The 20,432-nt window shown below is 41.0% G+C and overlaps 1 protein-coding gene across 2 annotated transcripts in view; it reads right to left on the bottom strand.

The window, feature by feature from the left end:
• LOC126323604 (intraflagellar transport protein 140 homolog) overlaps positions 1-20,432 on the bottom strand; it is a 248,926-nt gene that overhangs the window by 55,174 nt on the left and 173,320 nt on the right. For both annotated transcript variants that reach the window (XM_049994696.1, XM_049994697.1), the window contains 3 exons: positions 17,719-18,005; positions 13,403-13,679; positions 6,671-6,831 (listed from right to left, as the gene is read on the bottom strand). In XM_049994696.1, the coding sequence (XP_049850653.1) occupies positions 6,671-6,831; positions 13,403-13,679; positions 17,719-18,005 (725 nt within the window). The remainder of the gene's footprint in view (positions 1-6,670; positions 6,832-13,402; positions 13,680-17,718; positions 18,006-20,432) is intronic.

The following is a 20,432-nucleotide window of genomic DNA, read 5'->3' as shown; positions in this document are numbered from 1 at the left end:
TTCAAGTCAACTATGGAAAAAAAAACAATTAAATACTACTGGAATAAAGGACACCATTCACCGAAAAGCAGAAGCACTGTGTTGCCCAGGCACACACACACACACAAAAAAAGAAAATTTGCTACCTTTCAGAGTAATACTTTTTTCGAGCTAGAGTACAAGCATACACAAATATACATATGTGCCTGTGCCCCTATATGATGTCAGCTAGATGAACCCGCCCCCTTGTGAGTGAATGTGAATGTGTGAATGAGTGTTTTACTCTAGCTAAAAATGAAATACTCTGAAAGCTAGCAAGTTTTTTTCTTTTGTGTGTGCCTATTGAAAATTCAAAACGGCAGCATTTTGGTGAATGGTCTCCTTTACTCCAAAAGCAATTACATGGAAAAACAATTAAACAATTATTTAAAGGCATAGCCTGCTTTGGAACACTTTTTAAAGATTATTGTGGTCCTTGTATAAGCTGGTTCACTGTGCAGTTCAAGGTTCCTTAGAACAATTGGAACTGGACACTGAAACTGGATGTTTTCATTCCACAACATGTATATTTATTGCAGTGTAAAATCCTGCTGTGCAAATCAGTGTCCTGCAGATGGTCACAATAAGAAGACGTAAAAAAATAATTTTATTTACAGACACATTAAGTTGCAGGTGGGCACACTTAAAAGATATGTACATAGAGCTATTGGCTACAGCCTTCAAAAGTAAAGAGAGAGACACACCATTCTCACACATAAGCAAGCTGGCAATCCAGCCAGACATGCTGGAGATGGCATTCGTATGCATGTGAGGTGTGCTTGCTTGTGTGTGTCAATGGTGTCTCTCTCTCTTTACTGATGAAGGCTGTGGCTGAAAACTCTATGTAAGTATCTTTTAAGTGTGCCTGTCTGCAAATTAACGTGTCTTCTTTACAGTAAGTAGCACTCTGTCTTTTCCTAGATTGTTGATATTTCTACCTGGAATTTCCATCATTTTATTTTACTTTATGATAATTTAAGCATTTTTTTCTGTTTCTGTGTTTTCCTAGTTGCTTAATTTTCTTTTGATTCATTACTTTTTTTAACTACACAGTTCACTGGCATTATGCCAAAGAAGAAAATAAATCTATCATTTACATTACGTATACAAGGTAGTCAAAAAGCTTGTACCAATGTTGCAGTGTAGGTTGTGCTGAGAAATAACTGTTAAGAAAAAAGTTTGATACATTGTGATATTTATGAGTTAATTAACATTGAAGTTAGCCCATCAGGCTGCTGCATGTGCATATTCAAATGGCCAGATACAGTTGGCATCAGCTGTTCTTGTAGATATGCAAGAGACTGCTCAGCCTTCGGCTTGTGTTCGATCCTTGCCACTGTCCAATGTCCATTTTTGTATTGCTCTCTTATTTGGTTTTATGAAACCAAATGAAGAACATGTTTCACAACACCGTCTCTGGCGGACAGCATGACTTTGCATTTGCAGTGGCCTGATTGACTTGGAAACTACACAGTGTATCAATTTTTTTCCTAAAAATTTCTCATCGTAAACTACCCCTACAACACCCTTACAAGCTTTTCAGACTGTCTGACCAACCAGTATTAGATGTTGTGCCTAACTTTCATTTCTCTGTTCTTTAAAGGATAGTATAGACAAATACTACACACAGTTCTTTATTGTACATTGTTCAACAAAAACTACTCATGGGAAACTCTTCATTTCTGCAAACAACCAACATGATCCATCTAATAAGAAAAATAAAAAAATAAAAAACTTCAAAAATGGATCATGGTTGCAGAATCATTCAATTTCACCAAAAAAACCCTGAGAAAGCTTATTATTTTCCTTAAACAGCTAACATGATGTATTTTACAAAAATAGTAAGTGATGAGAAAGAACAATAAGCAATGCAATAATGGAATCTAACACTAAAAGTAAGTATGCTAGAGGGAGTTAAACAGCTGCAGAATCATTCAGAGAAAGTGATCCATGATCACCCATTGGCAGTAGGAGGAGACCTTAACATTCTGAATATCGATTAGGACAACTACACATTCATTACTAGTGGAATGGACAGGCAGTATTGAGTAGTATTTCTGAAAACTGTCTCCAGCAAACAGTATTACAGTCCTTATGCCACTGATAATATTTTGGAGCATGTGGCTACAAACAGATGTAGCCTTATTGACAGTGTCAGTAAAATGATACAGACTAGCTGCCATGACACTGTTATCACCATGAAGGTTACTTAAGTCAATAAACCCAGATGAGCAGTTGTTACCTTTCTACACTCCTGGAAATGGAAAAAAGAACACATTGACACCGGTGTGTCAGACCCACCATACTTGCTCCGGACACTGCGAGAGGGCTGTACAAGCAATGATCACACGCACGGCACAGCGGACACACCAGGAACCGCGGTGTAGGCCGTCGAATGGCGCTAGCTACGCAGCATTTGTGCACCGCCGCCGTTAGTGTCAGCCAGTTTGCCGTGGCATACGGAGATCCATCGCAGTCTTTAACACTGGTAGCATGTCGCGACAGCGTGGACGTGAACCGTATGTGCAGTTGATGGACTTTGAGCGAGGGCGTATAGTGGGCATGTGGGAGGCCGGGTGGACGTACCGCCGAATTGCTCAACACGTGGGGCATGAGGTCTCCACAGTACATCGATGTTGTTGCCAGTGGTCGGCGGAAGGTGCACGTGCCCGTCGACCTGGGACCGGACCGCAGCGACGCACGGATGCACGCCAAGACCGTAGGATCCTACGCAGTGCCGTAGGGGACCGCACCGCCACTTCCCAGCAAATTAGGGACACTGTTGCTCCTGGGGTATCGGCGAGGACCATTCGCAACCGTCTCCATGAAGCTGGGCTACGGTCCCGCACACCGTTAGGCCATCTTCCGCTCACGCCCCAACATCGTGCAGCCCGCTTCCAGTGGTGTCGCGACAGGCGTGAATGGAGGGTCGAATGGAGACGTGTCGTCTTCAGCGATGAGAGTTGCTTCTGCCTTGGTGCCAATGATGGTTGTATGCGTGTTTGGCACCGTGCAGGTGAGCGCCACAATCAGGACTGCATACGACCGAGGCACACAGGGCCAACACCCGGCATCATGGTGTGGGGAGCGATCTCCTACAATGGCCGTACACCTCTGGTGATCGTCGAGGGGACAATGAATAGTGCACGGTACATCCAAACCGTCATCGAACCCATCGTTCTACCATTCCTAGACCGGCAAGGGAACTTGCTGTTCCAACAGGACAATGCACGTCCGCATGTATCCCGTGCCACCCAACGTGCTCTAGAAGGTGTAAGTCAACTACCCTGGCCAGCAAGATCTCCGGATCTGTCCCCCATTGAGCATGTTTGGGACTGGATGAAGCGTCGTCTCACGCGGTCTGCACGTCCAGCACGAACGCTGGTCCAATTGAGGCGCCAGGTGGAAATGGCATGACAAGCCGTTCCACAGGACTACATCCAGCATCTCTACGATCGTCTCCATGGGAGAATAGCAGCCTGCATTGCTGCGAAAGGTGGATATACACTGTACTAGTGCCGACATTGTGCTTGCTCTGTTGCCTGTGTCTATGTGCATGTGGTTCTGTCAGTGTGATCATGTGATGTATCTGACCCCAGGAATGTGTCAATAAAGTTTCCCCTTCCTGGGACAATGAATTCACGGTGTTCTTATTTCAATTTCCAGGAGTGTATTTACAAAATCATTTAGTTGAAATGTGACAGACAAAGAGGTAACTCACCTGGATAACAGAGTGCATTAATGCACCCACTTTCAGCTCGAATCTGCTTCACACATTAACTAACGGACCAGTGTGCCAGCCAGTCTGGATGTGGATTTTACGATGTTTTGCGCATCCATCAAGGTAAATACCACACTATTTCCCACAACCCTTTTCAGATATACAATATGCAAACACAATGAAAAATCAGGTTGGATTCCGTTAGGAACCGTTGTGCTCTTCAACTGAGAAATGACTCCAATCAGGGATGAACATAGCAGTCAGCTGTGTATCAATCTTATTTTATTGCCAATCTAGCCAGATTTCAGCTACAGTATAGCCATCACCAGAGCATTTAGTAGTGAATCATATAGATCCAGAAAGCTTTTATAAGTGCATGTTGTTAAAACAACCTTAAACTGCTCAAGTTTTGTCTGTTGTGTCTATCTGTGATTCAAGGGCTACTCTATGTTGTAAGTAGCAATGTGTCCTTTTCATATTGTTGCTAGTCCATCCTGGACCACACATATGACTCTCATGTATAAGAAGGGCAACAGTACAGATGAGCAAAATTAAACACCAGTATCCATAGTTTTGGGTTAGCATAAGTTTCTTGAGTGTACCACAAGCTAATATAACCAATTTCCTAGAGAGAGAGAGAGAGAGCGAGAGAGAGAGAGAGAGAGAGAGAGAGAGAGAGAGAGAGAGAGAGAGAGAGAGAGTGGGCGGGGGGGATGGAACTTATGAACATAAAGCAGTACAGATATATTAATGATCACCTTTCTAACATATGATATCCTATGAAGTACATGGAAACTTAAAGTGAAATGGCTGCAGCTAACATCTAAGGAAATAAAGAAGAAAATGGTCATCACATTGACACATTTATCATACAGAAAACAAGTCAAAATAGTTTTAGGAGAAAATAAAAGCAGAAGCATCTACATTAAGTGTGCAAAAGAAATTCCAGTGTTAAACGCAGGAGAGAGAGAGAGAGAGAGAGAGAGAGAGAGAGAGAGAGAGAGAGAGAGAGAGGAAAGAGTACACAGAGGGCCTCTATGAGGAGGAGGAATAGTCTTTTTGGGTTTATACAAAATTAAATTGTGTCAGTTCAGGTGATCCGGTATTAGAGTATGAGTTCGACAGAGCTTTGGAAGGTTTGGTATCAAACATGGCAGAAGCCATAGATAAACTTCCTTTAAAATTACTAAAATCATGGGGGAAGCAACAACCAAATCATTATTGATGTTAGTGTACAGTCTACATAATCACAACAATACTAAAGATAGAAGACCTTTCCTCCACATCAATAATTGGGCTGGACAAGAAACAGAATCACTGTTGGATATACAGATGTCCTTTCTGGGAGTGAATAAGAATTACGCGACCTGTTGAATGGAATAAACATTATTCCATGCACAGAATATTTAGGAGAAGACAGAAATATATCCAACAATAATCATGAGACACTGAGTGTAAGAGATGGACAGTAAACTAAAGAAAGATGAAAGTATTGAAGAGTAGCAGAAATGAGATTAGTAATAAACATAATGTTGAAGCAGGGATAGATAGTAGGCAACTCTAATGGCTTATGCTACCTGGGTAGTGTACAGGATGGTAGCCAGTCAAGGAATATTTTAGGGAATTGGTTTAAAAAAATTACTTCAAAGGCCCAGACAAATCTTTACAAGTTGTCTCCCACAACAACTTTGACTGTGCCTACATGACACAAGTTGCCTGCCTTTCAGACATGAAGCAGTTCCATCCAGTTAAAGTTTCTGACAAGAGATGTCCTCAGTCCTCTGCTGAAATGGCTAGAGAAACCATGCCATCAGTTTTAGCCAACAATGTGCATGGGATACAGGTCATGTGTGTAGAATCTGGAGGACTCTGCAGTGCAAATTGCAATTGGCTCTCTCTCTCTCTCTTGTGATCCAGACCTTGAGCAGAATAGATGTCTTTTTTCTGGAGGCAGACCAAAAATAAACTATGAACAATGAATGTTTGCTGAAAAAGAGATTTCACATTTTTTAGATTGTGACACTGTACCACACTGTAGACTTAAAAATGACCTGAATGTATGGAAAAGGTTGTCACGTATGTGACAGCAGGAAACATTTTTAGTGATGGAACCAAGAGATGCAATGAGAGCCACAGCATATAGCCAATATTAGTCAACTGCTGCCCTCAGACAGACAGTACATTTACTTCAGAAAAGAAAAAAAAGTCAAATTTTGCTATATTTAATTATCAACCATGATTTTTTATGTTCTGTTATTAAAAACAAAGATTTTTTCCATGTTATTAAAAACAGCCATTTTTTCATACTTCGCTGCATTATTGATTAAATAAATTTTTTAAGCTTCTATCTAAATGCTCTAATGCTATGTTTGCATATTTATTTGTTTAAATTCATTCTAGTATCCCTAATAAAGGCCCTCCATCAGCAATAAGCTAAAGCCTAGGAAATGAAATTGTGCTTCAAGATTTTTTCCCTTGATAACACTAATATGAACACTATTTATAAAACAATTGGCAGTTTTACAGTAGAATGAGATGATATGCTGATGGAGAGTCCCAAGGGTGAAAAAAATGCTAGTACATACATGCCACTGTATGTGTAGACACATCTAATCTAGAAATGATTGTTAGCACGGTTTTCAAACTTTTTCTCTTTTTCATAGTATGAAATTTGAAACATAGGTTGGATTAACACATCAAGATGCACATCAAATGCAAAATTTGAAACCAATGACCTGTTTGTGGCCTATTGACTGGAATGACATATATAAAGAACTGAACAGTTTTCGGAAGTCTTGAGGCAATCCTAGGATCAAACTTACAAACTATCACTGAAATAACAGTCTTGTGCTAGAACACATGCAAAACCAATACAATATAAACCAAATATAAAGAACACACAAATGCATACACTGTTGAGAAAAAGATCACCTGAATGCAAGGTTAACAGCCTGATGTATCATCCCAGCACGATGATAAAGACGAACTGCCCGGTCTGGAAAGCTCTTCTCAAAGTATCGGGCTACGTCAAGTTGGTCTCGAGGTCCCGCTAGTAATGAAAGGTTCCAGAGCTGATCATCCAGGCCTTGTTCCTATGTGATAGAATTGTGTAATTCAGAGGATGTGAATAATTTATGCTTTCAAAGTTTTTACTTACTTCACGTTGTAATTATTGGGTTGGTGCACAAGCTAATAGCATTTTTCCATAAGTTTAATAAACACAACAAATACACATAACAGAAACTTTAGTCATCAATAATATATTCTCCTCCACTATTTACAACTGTCTGCCTTTGCAAATTCCGTGACTGTAAAAATCACCTGGTTTCGAGAGAATTCATCGAACCATGTTCAGAGCACATTTTCATCCAGAAAGGAAGAGCCTTGAAGATTGTTTAATAGAGAACAGAAAAGGTGAAAATCTGATGGTACACCATCAGCTGAATAAGGTGGGTGTGGAATGACTTACCAGACCAACACCTGTATAGTGTTTTTTTGTCAGTCTAGTTGAATGCTGGCAGGCATTATCATGCAGGAGCATTACTTCATGCAGTCTTCCTGACCATTGTTCTCGGATTGCATCTGAAAGACATCTCTGTTTTTGGCAGTATCTGTCAGCAGTAATGGTTACACTTTGGGGAAGCAATTTCTAGCACCCCATATTGTCAATGTTCCACCAGATACATAAATTATCTTTTGTGGTTGTGCACAGGTCTTTGTATGGGAATTTGTTGCTTTGTTTGGGTTCAAGCATTAATTTATTTTCCTTATGTTAGCATAAAGACACCATTTCTTGTCACCAGTAATGATATAGTATAGGAATGGTCAGTGTTGTTCATGAACCAATTGATGACGAGTAAGCAGACATGCAAATATGCTGATTGTTATGTTTTTGAACTTTTCTCGAGGCATAACAATGTCACATGATGGTGGAATGATCACAGATATCGTATTTGCCTGTTCTTGTGTACACTGATGTGGATAATTGTGGATTAATGTCTTTAAATGATCTTTATCAAATCCCAAAAGACTTCCTGCACACGGAGAGTCATTAATGTCAAAATGATCATTCCTGAAATGAAAAACCATTTTCTTGCTGTGCTCTGCCCACTGGCATTATCTCCATACATGGCACAAATGTTTCTGGATGTCTCCACTGCTGTCACCTTTCAATTGAATTCAAATGGAAGAATATGTTGGAAATGTTCTGATTTATCCACTTAGTGCTTTATTTTCTAGCATTCACAGCTCCTCTCATTATCTCCAAGTGACAAAATGACAATATGTGAATGAAAATTGATAAATAAACCCATGGTAACTGGAATACTAACACGCATAACAGAAACTTTATGAACCTATCCACCAACCTAATATCATCAACACTGACGACTTTACAGTTTATTTCCTCTTATCTTTTATTTCAGCAAAGAACTTTTTAATCAGGAATGCTTCATTTAATTGTAAATAATGTGCAGATATTGGGCACTCCAAAGTCCTTTCAGCTGCGTCCACTTTTTACAACGACCCAACACAGCCAACTCCAAATTTTTTATTTATTTATTTTTGCAATTTTTCAGGAAAATTTACATGTATTTTAAATTAAAGTCCACTGCTGCAGTTTCTGTCTGTATGTGCAGCCTAATATCAGGAAATACTTTAGGTGTTTTGATATAGTTTTCACTAACAGAAAGACCGGGTCATGAGGGAGGTTGTGTATATAATTTATTACTGCTGAGTAATGATGAGTGTGTAATACACACATCAAAAAAAGTTTTGCATCACTCCAGTCCCCCAGAACTCCTGAAGATAGACATTGACTGTGGATATTATATCACTGACAAGGTCCCTTTTACTGTTCAGCGATGCCACTAAACCCACTCAAAGATGTAAACAACCATGCATGAGTAGCACCTATTAGACGGAGGGGGTCCAACAGCTGATCAGTTCCCATCATTCCACCAGGAAGGAGGTATGCGGCTCATGTTGTCTGTAGTTCAACCATGCCTAGACAGCCAATACCATGGTTTGATTGTGTCTGCATTGTTACTTTGTGCCAGGAAGGTCTCTCAACAAGGGAAGTGTCCAGGTGTCTCGGAGTGAACCAAAGCGATGTTGTTTGGACATGGAGGAGATACAGAGAGACAAGAACTGTCGATGATATGCCTTGCTCAGGCTGCCCACGGGCTACTACAGCTGTGGATGTCTGCTACCTATGGATTATGGCTCGGAGGAACCATAACAGAAAAGCCACCATGTTGAATAATGCTTTTCGTGCAGCCACAGGAGATCGTGTTACGACTCAAACTGTGCGCAATAGGCTGCAAGATGCGCAACTTCAGTCCTGACGTCTAGGGCGAGGTCAGCCTATGAAACCAGGACACCATGTACTGTGGTACAGATGAGCCCAACAACACGCCGAATGGACCGCTCAGGTCTGGCATCATGTTCTCTTCACCAAAGAGTGTCACATATGCCTTCAACCAGACAACTGTCGGAGAATTGTTTTGAGGCAAGCCGGTCGGGCTGAACGCCTTAGACACACTGTCTGGTGAGTGCAGCAAGGTGGAGGTTCCCTGCAGTTTTGGGGTGGCATTATGTGGGGCTGACATACACTGCTGGTGGTCATGGAAAGCGCCGTAATGGCTGCACTATACGTATATGTCATTCTCCGAATATGATATGTGAATGCCATCCTCCGACCAATAGTGCAACCAAATCGGCAGCATATTGGTGAGGCATTCATCTTCATGGATGACAATTCACACCCTCGCCGTGCACGTCTCATGAATGACTTCCTCCAGAATAACAACATTGCTTAATTAGAATGGCCAGCATGTTCTCCAGACATGAGCCCTATTGAACATGCTTGGCATAGATTGAAAAGGGCTGTTTATGGACAATGTGACTCACTGACCACTCTGATGGATCTACGCCAATTCACTGTTGAGGAGGAGACAATCTGGACAAACAGTGCCTTGATGAACTTGTGGATAGTAAGCCATGACAAATAACAGGCATGCATCAATACAAGAGAACTTGCTACTGGGTATTAGCAGTGCCAGTGTGTACAGAAATCTGGATCACCACCTCTGAAGGTCTTGCTGTATGGTGGTACAACATGCAATGCATGGTTTTCATGAGCAATAAAGAGGGTGGAAACGATATTAATGTTGATCTCTGTTCCAATTTTCTGTACAGGTTCTGGAACTCTCAGAACTGAAGTGATGCAAAACTTTTTTTGATGTGTGTATATGTATTGTCATCTCTCCCATACTTAATCTTCATTTGGACTGACATCTCATAGCAATGATAGGAGCTATGAGCTGGTCAACTACAGAGGTCGTGGAAGAAAAAGCTAAAGCAAACAGCTGCTGCAACTCCAAAGAGTTGACTCCAAGGAGCTTGACTAGAATCTAGGTCAGGTCTGATGATTTAGCAATAAAACACATGCCTGAAAACTGAAAGGTCAAGAGACTGAATCCCAGATTTTTTGGTCTTCCTTCTTAACTAATATTCATGTGTCAATGATGTGGTGATTCAGCAGAAACAATATGTGATTCAGATTCCACATTAAACTGTAGATACCTTTAACCCAGTAAGATAACTGAGGGAGGTTTGAGTCACACGAGTTGCCAGAGTGGCATCCAATTGAAAGACTTGCACCAGGTCAATGGGCCACAAAATTATCATCACCAGAATCTATACATGTCTTCTTCTTCTGTACATATTATAAATTAAGGTCCCCCGTTGTGTTTTTCTGCCTGTATATGAAGGCTAACCTCAGGAACTACTGCAGGGATTTTGATATAATTTTCACTAATATAGAGACTGATTCATGAGGTTTATTACTGCTACACCAAACGTGTCATCTGGCTGTAGATACTTAGTGCTACCGCTGTCAAGCCGTAGTGTTTGCTAATTATTCTATGTCATATACTTTTCCAGTGCTATGAACTGTACAATGCAGCACGTTGAATGATAACTTTAGAGTGACATGAAGAAAGACTGTAGATGTGTTAGTGTGTCAGATGGTGCCATGGGAGAAAACATATGAAGAAGAGAGGGTCATGAGGAGTTTGGAGCATAAAGAAGAAAAGCTCATGAGAGGAGAAGAGTTTGGAGCACACAGAAGAGAAAGGAACTGAAACCCAAAGACAAGGGTGAAAGGATGACAAAACTGCAGAGAATTTGTTGCATTGTACTTTTTCACATTTTGATTTTAACATTTTTTTCCCATCTACTTTTCTATAAACTGTTTTCAATATTTACTCTTCTTTCAATTCTCTGCCCTACAAAACTAATATCTGAGAGGAGAGACACATTGTTCCACAATAATTTTAATGAAAGTTTCCTGTCTCTGTCTGTTCTATTCTATGTAAATGGCCCACAACTTACTGTTGATGTTCATTCAGTATTAGTTGCAGGTGATACATCATTTCTCTTTGAAAATGAGATTCCTGAAAATGTTACAAAAATTACTAAAAATACTTTAGGAAAGCTTGACTCCTGTTTCCATCAAAATGGACTAAATCTGCATGTCAGTAATCCCAGATGCTGCAATTTGAGAATAAATCATTAAAAGAGAGGGACAAAAATAAACTGCTCTGATCAGAAGATCACAGAGGCAAACCATGTAAAGCTTTTACACCTACATTTTGAGAATAATGTAAACTGATGATACACATAGCCTATTCAGCAAATAAATTGAATAACTTCACATTTTTAGTGTGTGTTTTGTCAGGTCCCACAAACATGGACATCAAAAATATAGTCTACCACTGTTACCTTGAGTTGTTTGTTTGTTATGTCACGATCTTCCAGGAGAATTCAAAAACTATCATAAAGTTACTGATATAGTCTTGTTCTTTTTTTAATTAGAAAATAACATACAATTTAAGCTTCCCATTTCTGGTACAATTGCTGCATTCACCACATACAGAACATTAAACTTCCTGCATACTATTTAACAGTCTACGCTAAAATGTCAAAGTACAAGTGGTTACAAATTTACAGTAAACTAACGGCAGGAATATAATCAACATGGATCTTAGTTCATGAGTATTGATAGCTGTATCACAGTAATGTGTGTAAAATAATATAAAATTTTTGAATTACTCATATCAAAATGTTTCATTGTAAATCTTGACATGCCTCTTGTACAACAAATAAAATGATTATAACTTGTATGTAATGAAATGGATAAATCACATATTGCAAGTTAATGAACAAGCAGGCAATCCATATCAGCTGCAGTGTAATAGTACATTTCAATGTAAACTTTTGTACTCTGTCATTTTTCCTTGAAGATGATAAGTTAAAGGACCCATGGAAAAACAGCAGAACACAGGAGTGGGAATGGGAAGAGAGTGTGTGATATAATTTACTCTTAAGGTATAAAAAAGTCTCCATTTCAGGGAATTAAGCAATAATAATAAGCAACAGTTCAAGTTTAAATATGTAGAAAGTTCTGGCAGAATGTAAATAATTTAGGATTAAGGGAGACAGTTCACCAAATAGCCAAAGCATTTAGTTGTTGACAGGCACATACAAAAGTGAAAGAAAACTTCCTATCTTTCAGAATAAATCCTTTGTTGAGGCAGAGTTCAAATATGCATGCAGATGTGTGTGTGCATGCACTGGCGCGCCCTCCCACACGCCCACACCCACCCAGCCACTGCCCCCCCCCCCCCCCCCCCCCCACACACACACACTTGTAGAGGGAGAGAGAGGCAGGAGGCAAGGGAAGGGGTTGGGACGAATAGGTAGCAACTTGGAGAGAGGCAGCGGGATTTCTGGCTCGGAATGAGGAAGAGAGGGGTGGCAGGTACATTCGCTAGCCAGGTACTGGAGATGGTGGGGTGTAGTGCATAAGAAAGGTGACTGCAGACTTGTGATGGGAGGGAGTGACACGGCAATGAAAGGGAAACTATTGAAGGAAGGGTGTGTGGACAATGGGTTAAAGGAAATTGAGGGCAGGAGGGTTACAGGAAATGAAGGATGTGTTGCAAGGATACCTCCCATCTGTGTAATTCAGAAAGTTGGTAGTGGAAAGGAGGATCCAGATGACCAGCATTGCAAAGCAGATTAAAATCAAGCATGCTGTGTTCAGTCGTGTGTTTTGGCACTGGGTGGTAAACTTTGTTCTTGGTCACAGTTTTCTGGTGTCCACTCATTCTGGTGGACAGCTGGTTGGTTGTCATACAAACATAAAATGCTGTGAAGTGTTTGTAGCAGAGTTGGTATGTGACTTAGCTGCTTTCACAGGAGCCCTGTGTCTGATGGGGTTGGATAAGCATGCGACACAACTTGTGTAGGAAGTACTGGGTGGATAGATTGCTACTGGGTCTTCCACAGGGGTATGACCGCTGCAGCAAGTGGTTGGGAGTGGGGATGGTTTGGGAATGGATTAGGATGTTGTGCAGGTTATTCAAAATGTCATGCTTGTCTCATGACATTATTTTCTTAAATACAGGTGTAGTTTTAACAAGCATTTTCATAAAATTCTTCCGGGTTGTAGACTGTGTCATACTGTGATGTGATGAACCACCATTATGGCCACTGTTTCAAGTGGCCTTCATCATAGTGTATTTTATGGAAACTTATATTAACCATGAAACTATGGTTACAACAACATTAACTAAAATAAAAATTGCATTTACTCACTTTGCAGATACGGATAGCATTGCTGTAAGCATGAGCTCGAGAATAAAATCCAACTGCTTCTGTTGACTGCCCTTGAGACTCTAGCTGCCGGGCCAAATGATAGCAGGCAGCAGGGTCTCCAGAGCTTTGAGCAATCTCTGCTGCTCCATCCAGGTCACCACGAAAGCACAGTACACGTACCAAACAATAGAAATCATTTGCTTCACGATACAGAGACAGTGCTTCATCCAACTGGCCCATGCTTTCCAGGTACTGTGCCCACCAACGAAGTAGTTGCCTGGAAGAAGAAGAAACATGATATATATATTTTAAACTTCAATATCAAATATCAGAAAATCCAGGTTGGAATATCAGACATTTTAGGAAAAGGATAGACTGCTACTCATTGTAAAGATGACACATTGAGTTACAGACAGGTGCAACTTAAAGACTGTTACACATTTAGCTTTCAGCCAAAGCCTCTTCACAAAAGAAAACGCACACACACACACACACACACACACACACACACACACACACACACACGATTGTCATTTATGGCAGCTAGGACCGGAATACAACTGTCACACTGAGCAGCAATCTGGAGTGGCGGCAGAGAAGGGGGAGGGGGGGGGGGGGAGAGATAGCAGGGTATGAGTGGGGGGATAGAAAAGCAATGTCTGGCAGAGTGTGCCTGGACTAGATGGAGGCATGAGAAGACTGCCAGATTCGCTGTCAGGAGGTTGGAGGGGAGAGAGACAGGGGTTAAGGGGAGGAGGGTGAGGGAAGAAAGAGGAGTGGAAAATGGAGAGAAGGAGCACTTACTATTTCAATCCTGTCACAGCTATCCAACCTCATCAGAGGCAGAGCCAACAGTGAAAGCAGCCATGTCACATACCAGCTCTGCTGCAATAACTGCACAGATTTTTACGTTGGTTGCCCAGAAAGCAATGCATCAATTTTTTTTTTTTCCTCACGTTGAAACAATGCTACAAATGTGAAACGTTACATATGTTTTCTTTGAAGTCCCTTGAGGGATCACGCCAAGTTTTCAATACTTCTGACACATAGCGTAGCTGCAGGACAGTTTCAAATTGGTGTCTACAGTGATGTATGTTACAAGCAACGTGCCGTCATTAAATTTCTCACTGCAGAGGAAGAAACTGTTGGGAATATTCACAAACGCTTGTGCAAAGACTATGGAGCATCTGCTTTGACCGATGTACAGTTAGCTACTGGGAATGAAGGGTGAGCTCATCTGAAGGCAGTTTGGCAGAGCTCCACGATTTGCAGTGGTCATGGAGACCATCCACAGCTGTCACACCTGACATGTTGCAGCGAGCTGATGTTGTCATTTCTGAGGAAAGACACATTACGACTCAGCAGTTGGCGCTCCACTTGTCAATCAGCAAAGGAAGTGTGAATGCCATTATCCACACTCTCTGATATTCAAAAGTGTGTGTGCAAGATGGGTCCCATGGTGTCTAATGATGGACTACAAATTGCACAGAAAAAACCTTGTCTTGATTTGTTGTGACGTTTTGGAGCTAAGGGGGAGGCCCTCGTGTCCCAGACTGTGACAGTTGATGAAACCTGAGTTCAGCATTCTGGGCCTGAAACAAAACGAAAGTCAGTGGAATGGCATGGCACCTTTCCACTTCCCACAGAAGAAAGAATTCAAAGCTATTGCTTCTGCTGGTAAGGTCATGATCACTGTCTTCTGGGACTGTGGAGGTGTGATTCTCAATGTTGTGATGCCAAGAGGCAGTACCTTTAATTCAGAAGCATATGTCAACACATTAACAAAACTCAAGATGTGCTTCTGGAAACTTTGGCACCACAGCAGCCCCAGAGATGTTTTTCTGCAACATGATAATGCTTGGCCCCATACAAATCTGAGGATTGCTGAACACATCGCAAAACAGGGTTGGACACTGTTACCCCATCCGCCCTACAGCCCTGACCTAGCCCCATTGAACTTCCACTTGTTTGAGCCATTAAAGGATACCATTTGTGGAAGACATTTTGAGGATGATGAGGAGGCGATTCACACAGTGAAGCACTGGCTCCGCCACCATGACAAGGTTTGGTACCGACAGGGTACACACGGCCTTGTTTTGCACTGGAGAAGGCCATAGAACGGGATGGAGATTACGTGGAAAAATAGGGTGTCTAGATAAAACACCATTCCTTCATGTGTGTCATTCTCATTATGTTCAATAAAGAATTGTCGAAGAAAAAAAATGTGGTGCATTACTTTCTGGGGAACCCTTGCATATTGGTATGACCATCAACCAGCTGTCCACCAGAATGAACAGCCATGCCAAACTGTGGTCAAGAGCAGAGTTGACCCTGTGGTGCACCATGCAGCTGAACATAACATGCCTGATTTTAGTGGCTGCTTCACAAACTGGGTCATCTGGCTCCTTCCATCCACCACCAGCTTTTCTGAACTATGTAGATGGGGGAAGTTATCCTCACAGCACATTCTCCGCTCCTGAAATTATCTTGGCCATGCCCTCCACCCAACAAACTTGGCCGCCTTTGTTGTATCATCTCCTCTCTATTCATGTCCCCTCACCCTCTTTGTATGTGTGGCCCTCTGCCAATGCACCTGCACATCTTCATCTTCCCTGTTCCTCCCCTTTCCTGACAGCCACCCCTTCCCCTCCAACCTTCAGAGACTGTGCCTGGCAGCCTACATCTACATCTACATCTACATCTACATCCATACTCCGCTAGCCACCTTATGGTGTGTGGCGGAGGGTACTTTGAGTTCACTGCACCATGTGTCAATTCGTTGCAGATCCTCCTGCATTTCAGTACAATTTTCCATTGTTACAACCTCTCGATATACCACAGCATCATCCGCAAAAAGCCTCAGTGAAATTCCGATGTTATCCACAAGGTCATTTATGTATATTGTGAATAGCAACAGTCCTATGACACTCCCCTGCAGCACACCTAAAATCACTCTTAGTTTAGAAGACTTCTCTCCATTGGGACTGATATGCTGCGTTCTGTTATGTAGGAGCTCTTCAAATCAATCACACAACTGGTCTGATAGTCCATATGCTCTTAATTTGTTCATTAAATGACTGTGAGGAACTGTATCAAATGCCTTGTGGAAGTCAAGAAACACGGCATCTACCTGGGAACCCGTGTTTATGTCCCTCTGAGTGTCGTGGACGAATAGCGCGAGCTGGGTTTCACACGATCATCTTTTTCAAAACCCATGTTGATTCCTACAATCCTTGCATGATCAGCCAGACAGTGCTCTTCTCTCCCTCCATCTATACCCTGCTATCCCTCTCCCTCCTCTGCCACAATTCCAGACTGCCACTCAATGTGACAAGTTGCATTCCAGTCCAAGATACCGCAGGTGGCAGACATATGTGTGAAGTGTACTTGCTTTTGTGAATGTGTGTATGTTTTGTTTTCTGAAGAAAGCTTTGGCTGAAAGTTAAATGTGTAACAGTTGTTTCATTGTGCCTGCCTGCAACTCACCATGTCATCTTCACACTGAGTAGCGAACTGACCTTTCCCTAATATTGTTAAAATCAAATATTATAGAGCTGACACAAGGAAATGAAACAAATTATTTTTATCAAGATGCATTTCTCATAAAATGAATATTAGGGCTTTGTTCAAATGAAGGTCAGAGCATGCTTGAAGTGATATACACTTTCAATGTGAACAACGATTATCAACCTTTAGGAATAAAACAACATTTAATCAGGTGAGAAATAATAATGGGTTAACTCCATGGGAAATGTAAATAAATCTGGAAAAAAGGAGGAGCGGCAGGGTTAGTATTTCAGATCAATGAACACAATTATCTCCATTAATGTATTAACACTAAGAGTGAACATTTCATGGCGATTATCACAGCCTCATCCAATAGTTTTTTTTTTTACCCCCGATCTCTATCATCAAACTCTTGTAATGAGATACATCATATTTCTTCTACTGTGGTCTACATCATCACCCAGTTGAGCAGGCACATCATAAGTATTGCTCTAATGAATCTTGGTAGCAGCAATGTGCAATAAGACAGTACTTTCAAAGGGCAAATGCTGAAATCTAGCATCTCAGCAAATTATCTTTGTTTAAAATAGAACAACTATTTTGTTTTTTGTTTGTATCTCCTAAATGCCATTCTGAGCTGTTGGCATCAACAGACTGCAGAACAGGTATTAAGGTTCCACTAACATCATCCAAAGCTATTAATACAGACACATCTATCCACTGTAATTGTCTTATTCTTTCTTCCTACCTTCTCTCCAATTCTGCTGGAAAAATGGCAATTAATAGAGAAGCATGGCATATGAACTTACGGATCTCTGTCACGAAGTACATATGCTTCAAGAGCACGAGGATTATCAGTAAGCAGCCTTGGAGCATGACTTCGGTGGGTATCAGCACGTTCTAGGGCTTGCAGAGCAGCTCGCCTATCACCACGTGCCTCTAAGTTCAGTGCATACCGATGGCGCATGTTACGTAAGTGAATTCTGTCATGTTGTTCCGTCACTTTAAGAGCTTCCTCCCACTGGCCCAAACTGCGCAATGCACGTGCTTCAAGATCATGTCGACCACACTGCCTAAAAAGTTGCATTGCTTCATCCTGAAACAATCAAAACATAATTAGATAATTATGCTTACAGAAAAATGTTCCTTGTAAAGAAATACTTCAACATAGTCTGACTCTACAAGTTGCTATCTCAGAAAATTCATTTTATAGAAACAATTGAAACTGCAATTACAAATTGTTGAAACTAAAAGAAACAAGCGCTAGTAAAGATTACATCTGCAACAATGATTATTACAGTCCCATAATCCCCCTCAATCAATCAATCAATCAATCAATGATTAGTACAGGAGCCATAACAGACACTGAAATAAATTAAGGAAAATGCAGTCATTCAAACTCAGTCACGTCACAGCTCACAAAACGTTTCGGTTAGCATCTTCTCTTTAATTTTCTAGAAATTATATTTAATGTTACTGTACCAAGAATGAGTTTTTCCTAAGATCATATCTTTTTACACTTCATGCCATATCTCTTTCAGATATTCTCATTTTGCTTCTTTGCACTTCCTTAATTTTTAAACTGCATGCGGGGTAGCAGTGTGGTCCGAGGCATCTTGTCACAGTTTGCAGGGCTCCTCCCGTCGGAGGTTCGAGTTCTCCCTGGGGCATGGGTGTGTGAGTTGTCTTTAGCATAAATTAGTTTTAGTTGGATTAAGTAGTTAGTAAGCCTAGGGACCAATGACCTCAGCAGTTTGGTCTCATAGTTCTTACCACAAATTTCCGAATTTAATTTTCAAGTGGCTTATACAGTTAGTTTCCCTCACTTAGTTAAATATCTTGCATTTCCTTCTTTCTAATGTATCACATATATGGACTGAAAATGCAATTTAATTTTTCTTCTTTTTCTACAGTGCAGCTTCCATTCATTCCAAACAATCAGATGACTCAAACAATAAACAAAAAATGAAATCTTATGCAAATTATGCATGATTTCCTCTTGTCATATTTCCAATGTCTATCTGGGCCAACACCTTCTTTCACTTTTCTGTACCTTTTCCTCTCCCTTGCTTCTTGCTTAGATTTCAGTAGTGGCACTAACAGTTCCAAAAAGTTAATATTTATCCATAATACTTCAATGTGCTTTTGGTTCCATGCAACCCTGGTGTAAGGAAGTACATATGATTATTGAAACAATTAAGGTAAAATTAGAAATATTCCCTTATAATTGCGAACACATTCTGCAATCTTTCAGGCTCAATTTCATTCAGCACAATATTTCGAACAGTTTGCCTACAGACTGGACCATAGCAACAGGAAGATGAATTCCTGTCATGCTGTAGCTTCCAAAGTGTCTCAATATCAGCTCTATCAAATAAAACTGGGATGCCATCTAATATTAGCTCAAAACTCACAGAACACGTCATTGTTACCTGAAGGCACTGCACGGCCATGCACAAGGAAGTGTCAAAGTCACACCACTGTAAACTGGATCTCTTTCATACAGCACACGAGAAACAATATTTCATGTGACCAACATGGAAGGGCCACGTTTCCAAATAGTTTACAGTTAATGTACTAGGTTTGAGTTCACAATATTTTTTTAATACTACTGTATAGTTGCTATCTGTCACAAGTAGTTCGAACTTCAGTGCTATGTGACTCCAATGTAGAGAGAAGGTAGCTGAGGTCATATGTTTTGATACTCAAAACTTGCACACAGTTACAAAATATATATGTTGTTAAATATTTGGTGTTTGATTACATCAACCATGGACCTTGCCGTTGGTAGGGAGGCTTGTGAGCCTCAGAGATACAGGTAGCAGTACTGTAAGTGGAATCATATCGGAAACGTATCTGTTGAGAGGACAGACGACCATGTGCTTCCTGAAGAGGGGAAGCAGCCTTTTCAGTACTTGCAGGGGTAACAGTCTGGGCGACTGACTGATCTGACCTTGTAACATTAACCAAAACAGCCTTGCAGTGCTAGTACTGTGAGTGGCTGAATGCAAGAGGAAACTACAGCCATAATTTTTCCCGAGGGCATGCAGCTTTACTGTATGGTTAAATGATGATAGTGTCCTCTTGGGTACAATATTCCAGAGGGAAAATAGTCCACCATTCAGATCTGCAAGCAGGGACTACACGGGAGGACATCATTATTAGGAGAAACAAAACAATAAATTATTCAGATAGTGAAGCAGACGAAAATTTAATAGTTGTGGGGTCTCAAATTCGATAGTAGGAAAAGGAAGAGAATGAAAAGTAGTATGGAATGGTGTATGGAATGAAAGAGGAAGCCACCTGGTAGAGTTCTGCACAGAGCATAACTTAATCATAGCTAACACTTGGTTTAAGAATCATGAAAGAAGGCTGCATACATGGAAGAGACCTGGAGATACTGGAAGGGTTTAGATAGATTACATCATGGTCACACAGAGATTTAGGAACCTGGTTTTAAATTGTAAGACACTTCCAGGGACAGATGTGAACTGTGAGCACAATCTATTGGTTATGAGCTGTA

Source organism: Schistocerca gregaria, chromosome 2 (genome assembly GCF_023897955.1).
Source record: "Schistocerca gregaria isolate iqSchGreg1 chromosome 2, iqSchGreg1.2, whole genome shotgun sequence".
Taxonomy (NCBI): domain Eukaryota; kingdom Metazoa; phylum Arthropoda; class Insecta; order Orthoptera; family Acrididae; genus Schistocerca; species Schistocerca gregaria.
This window is presented reverse-complemented; position numbering and strand designations above follow the sequence as displayed.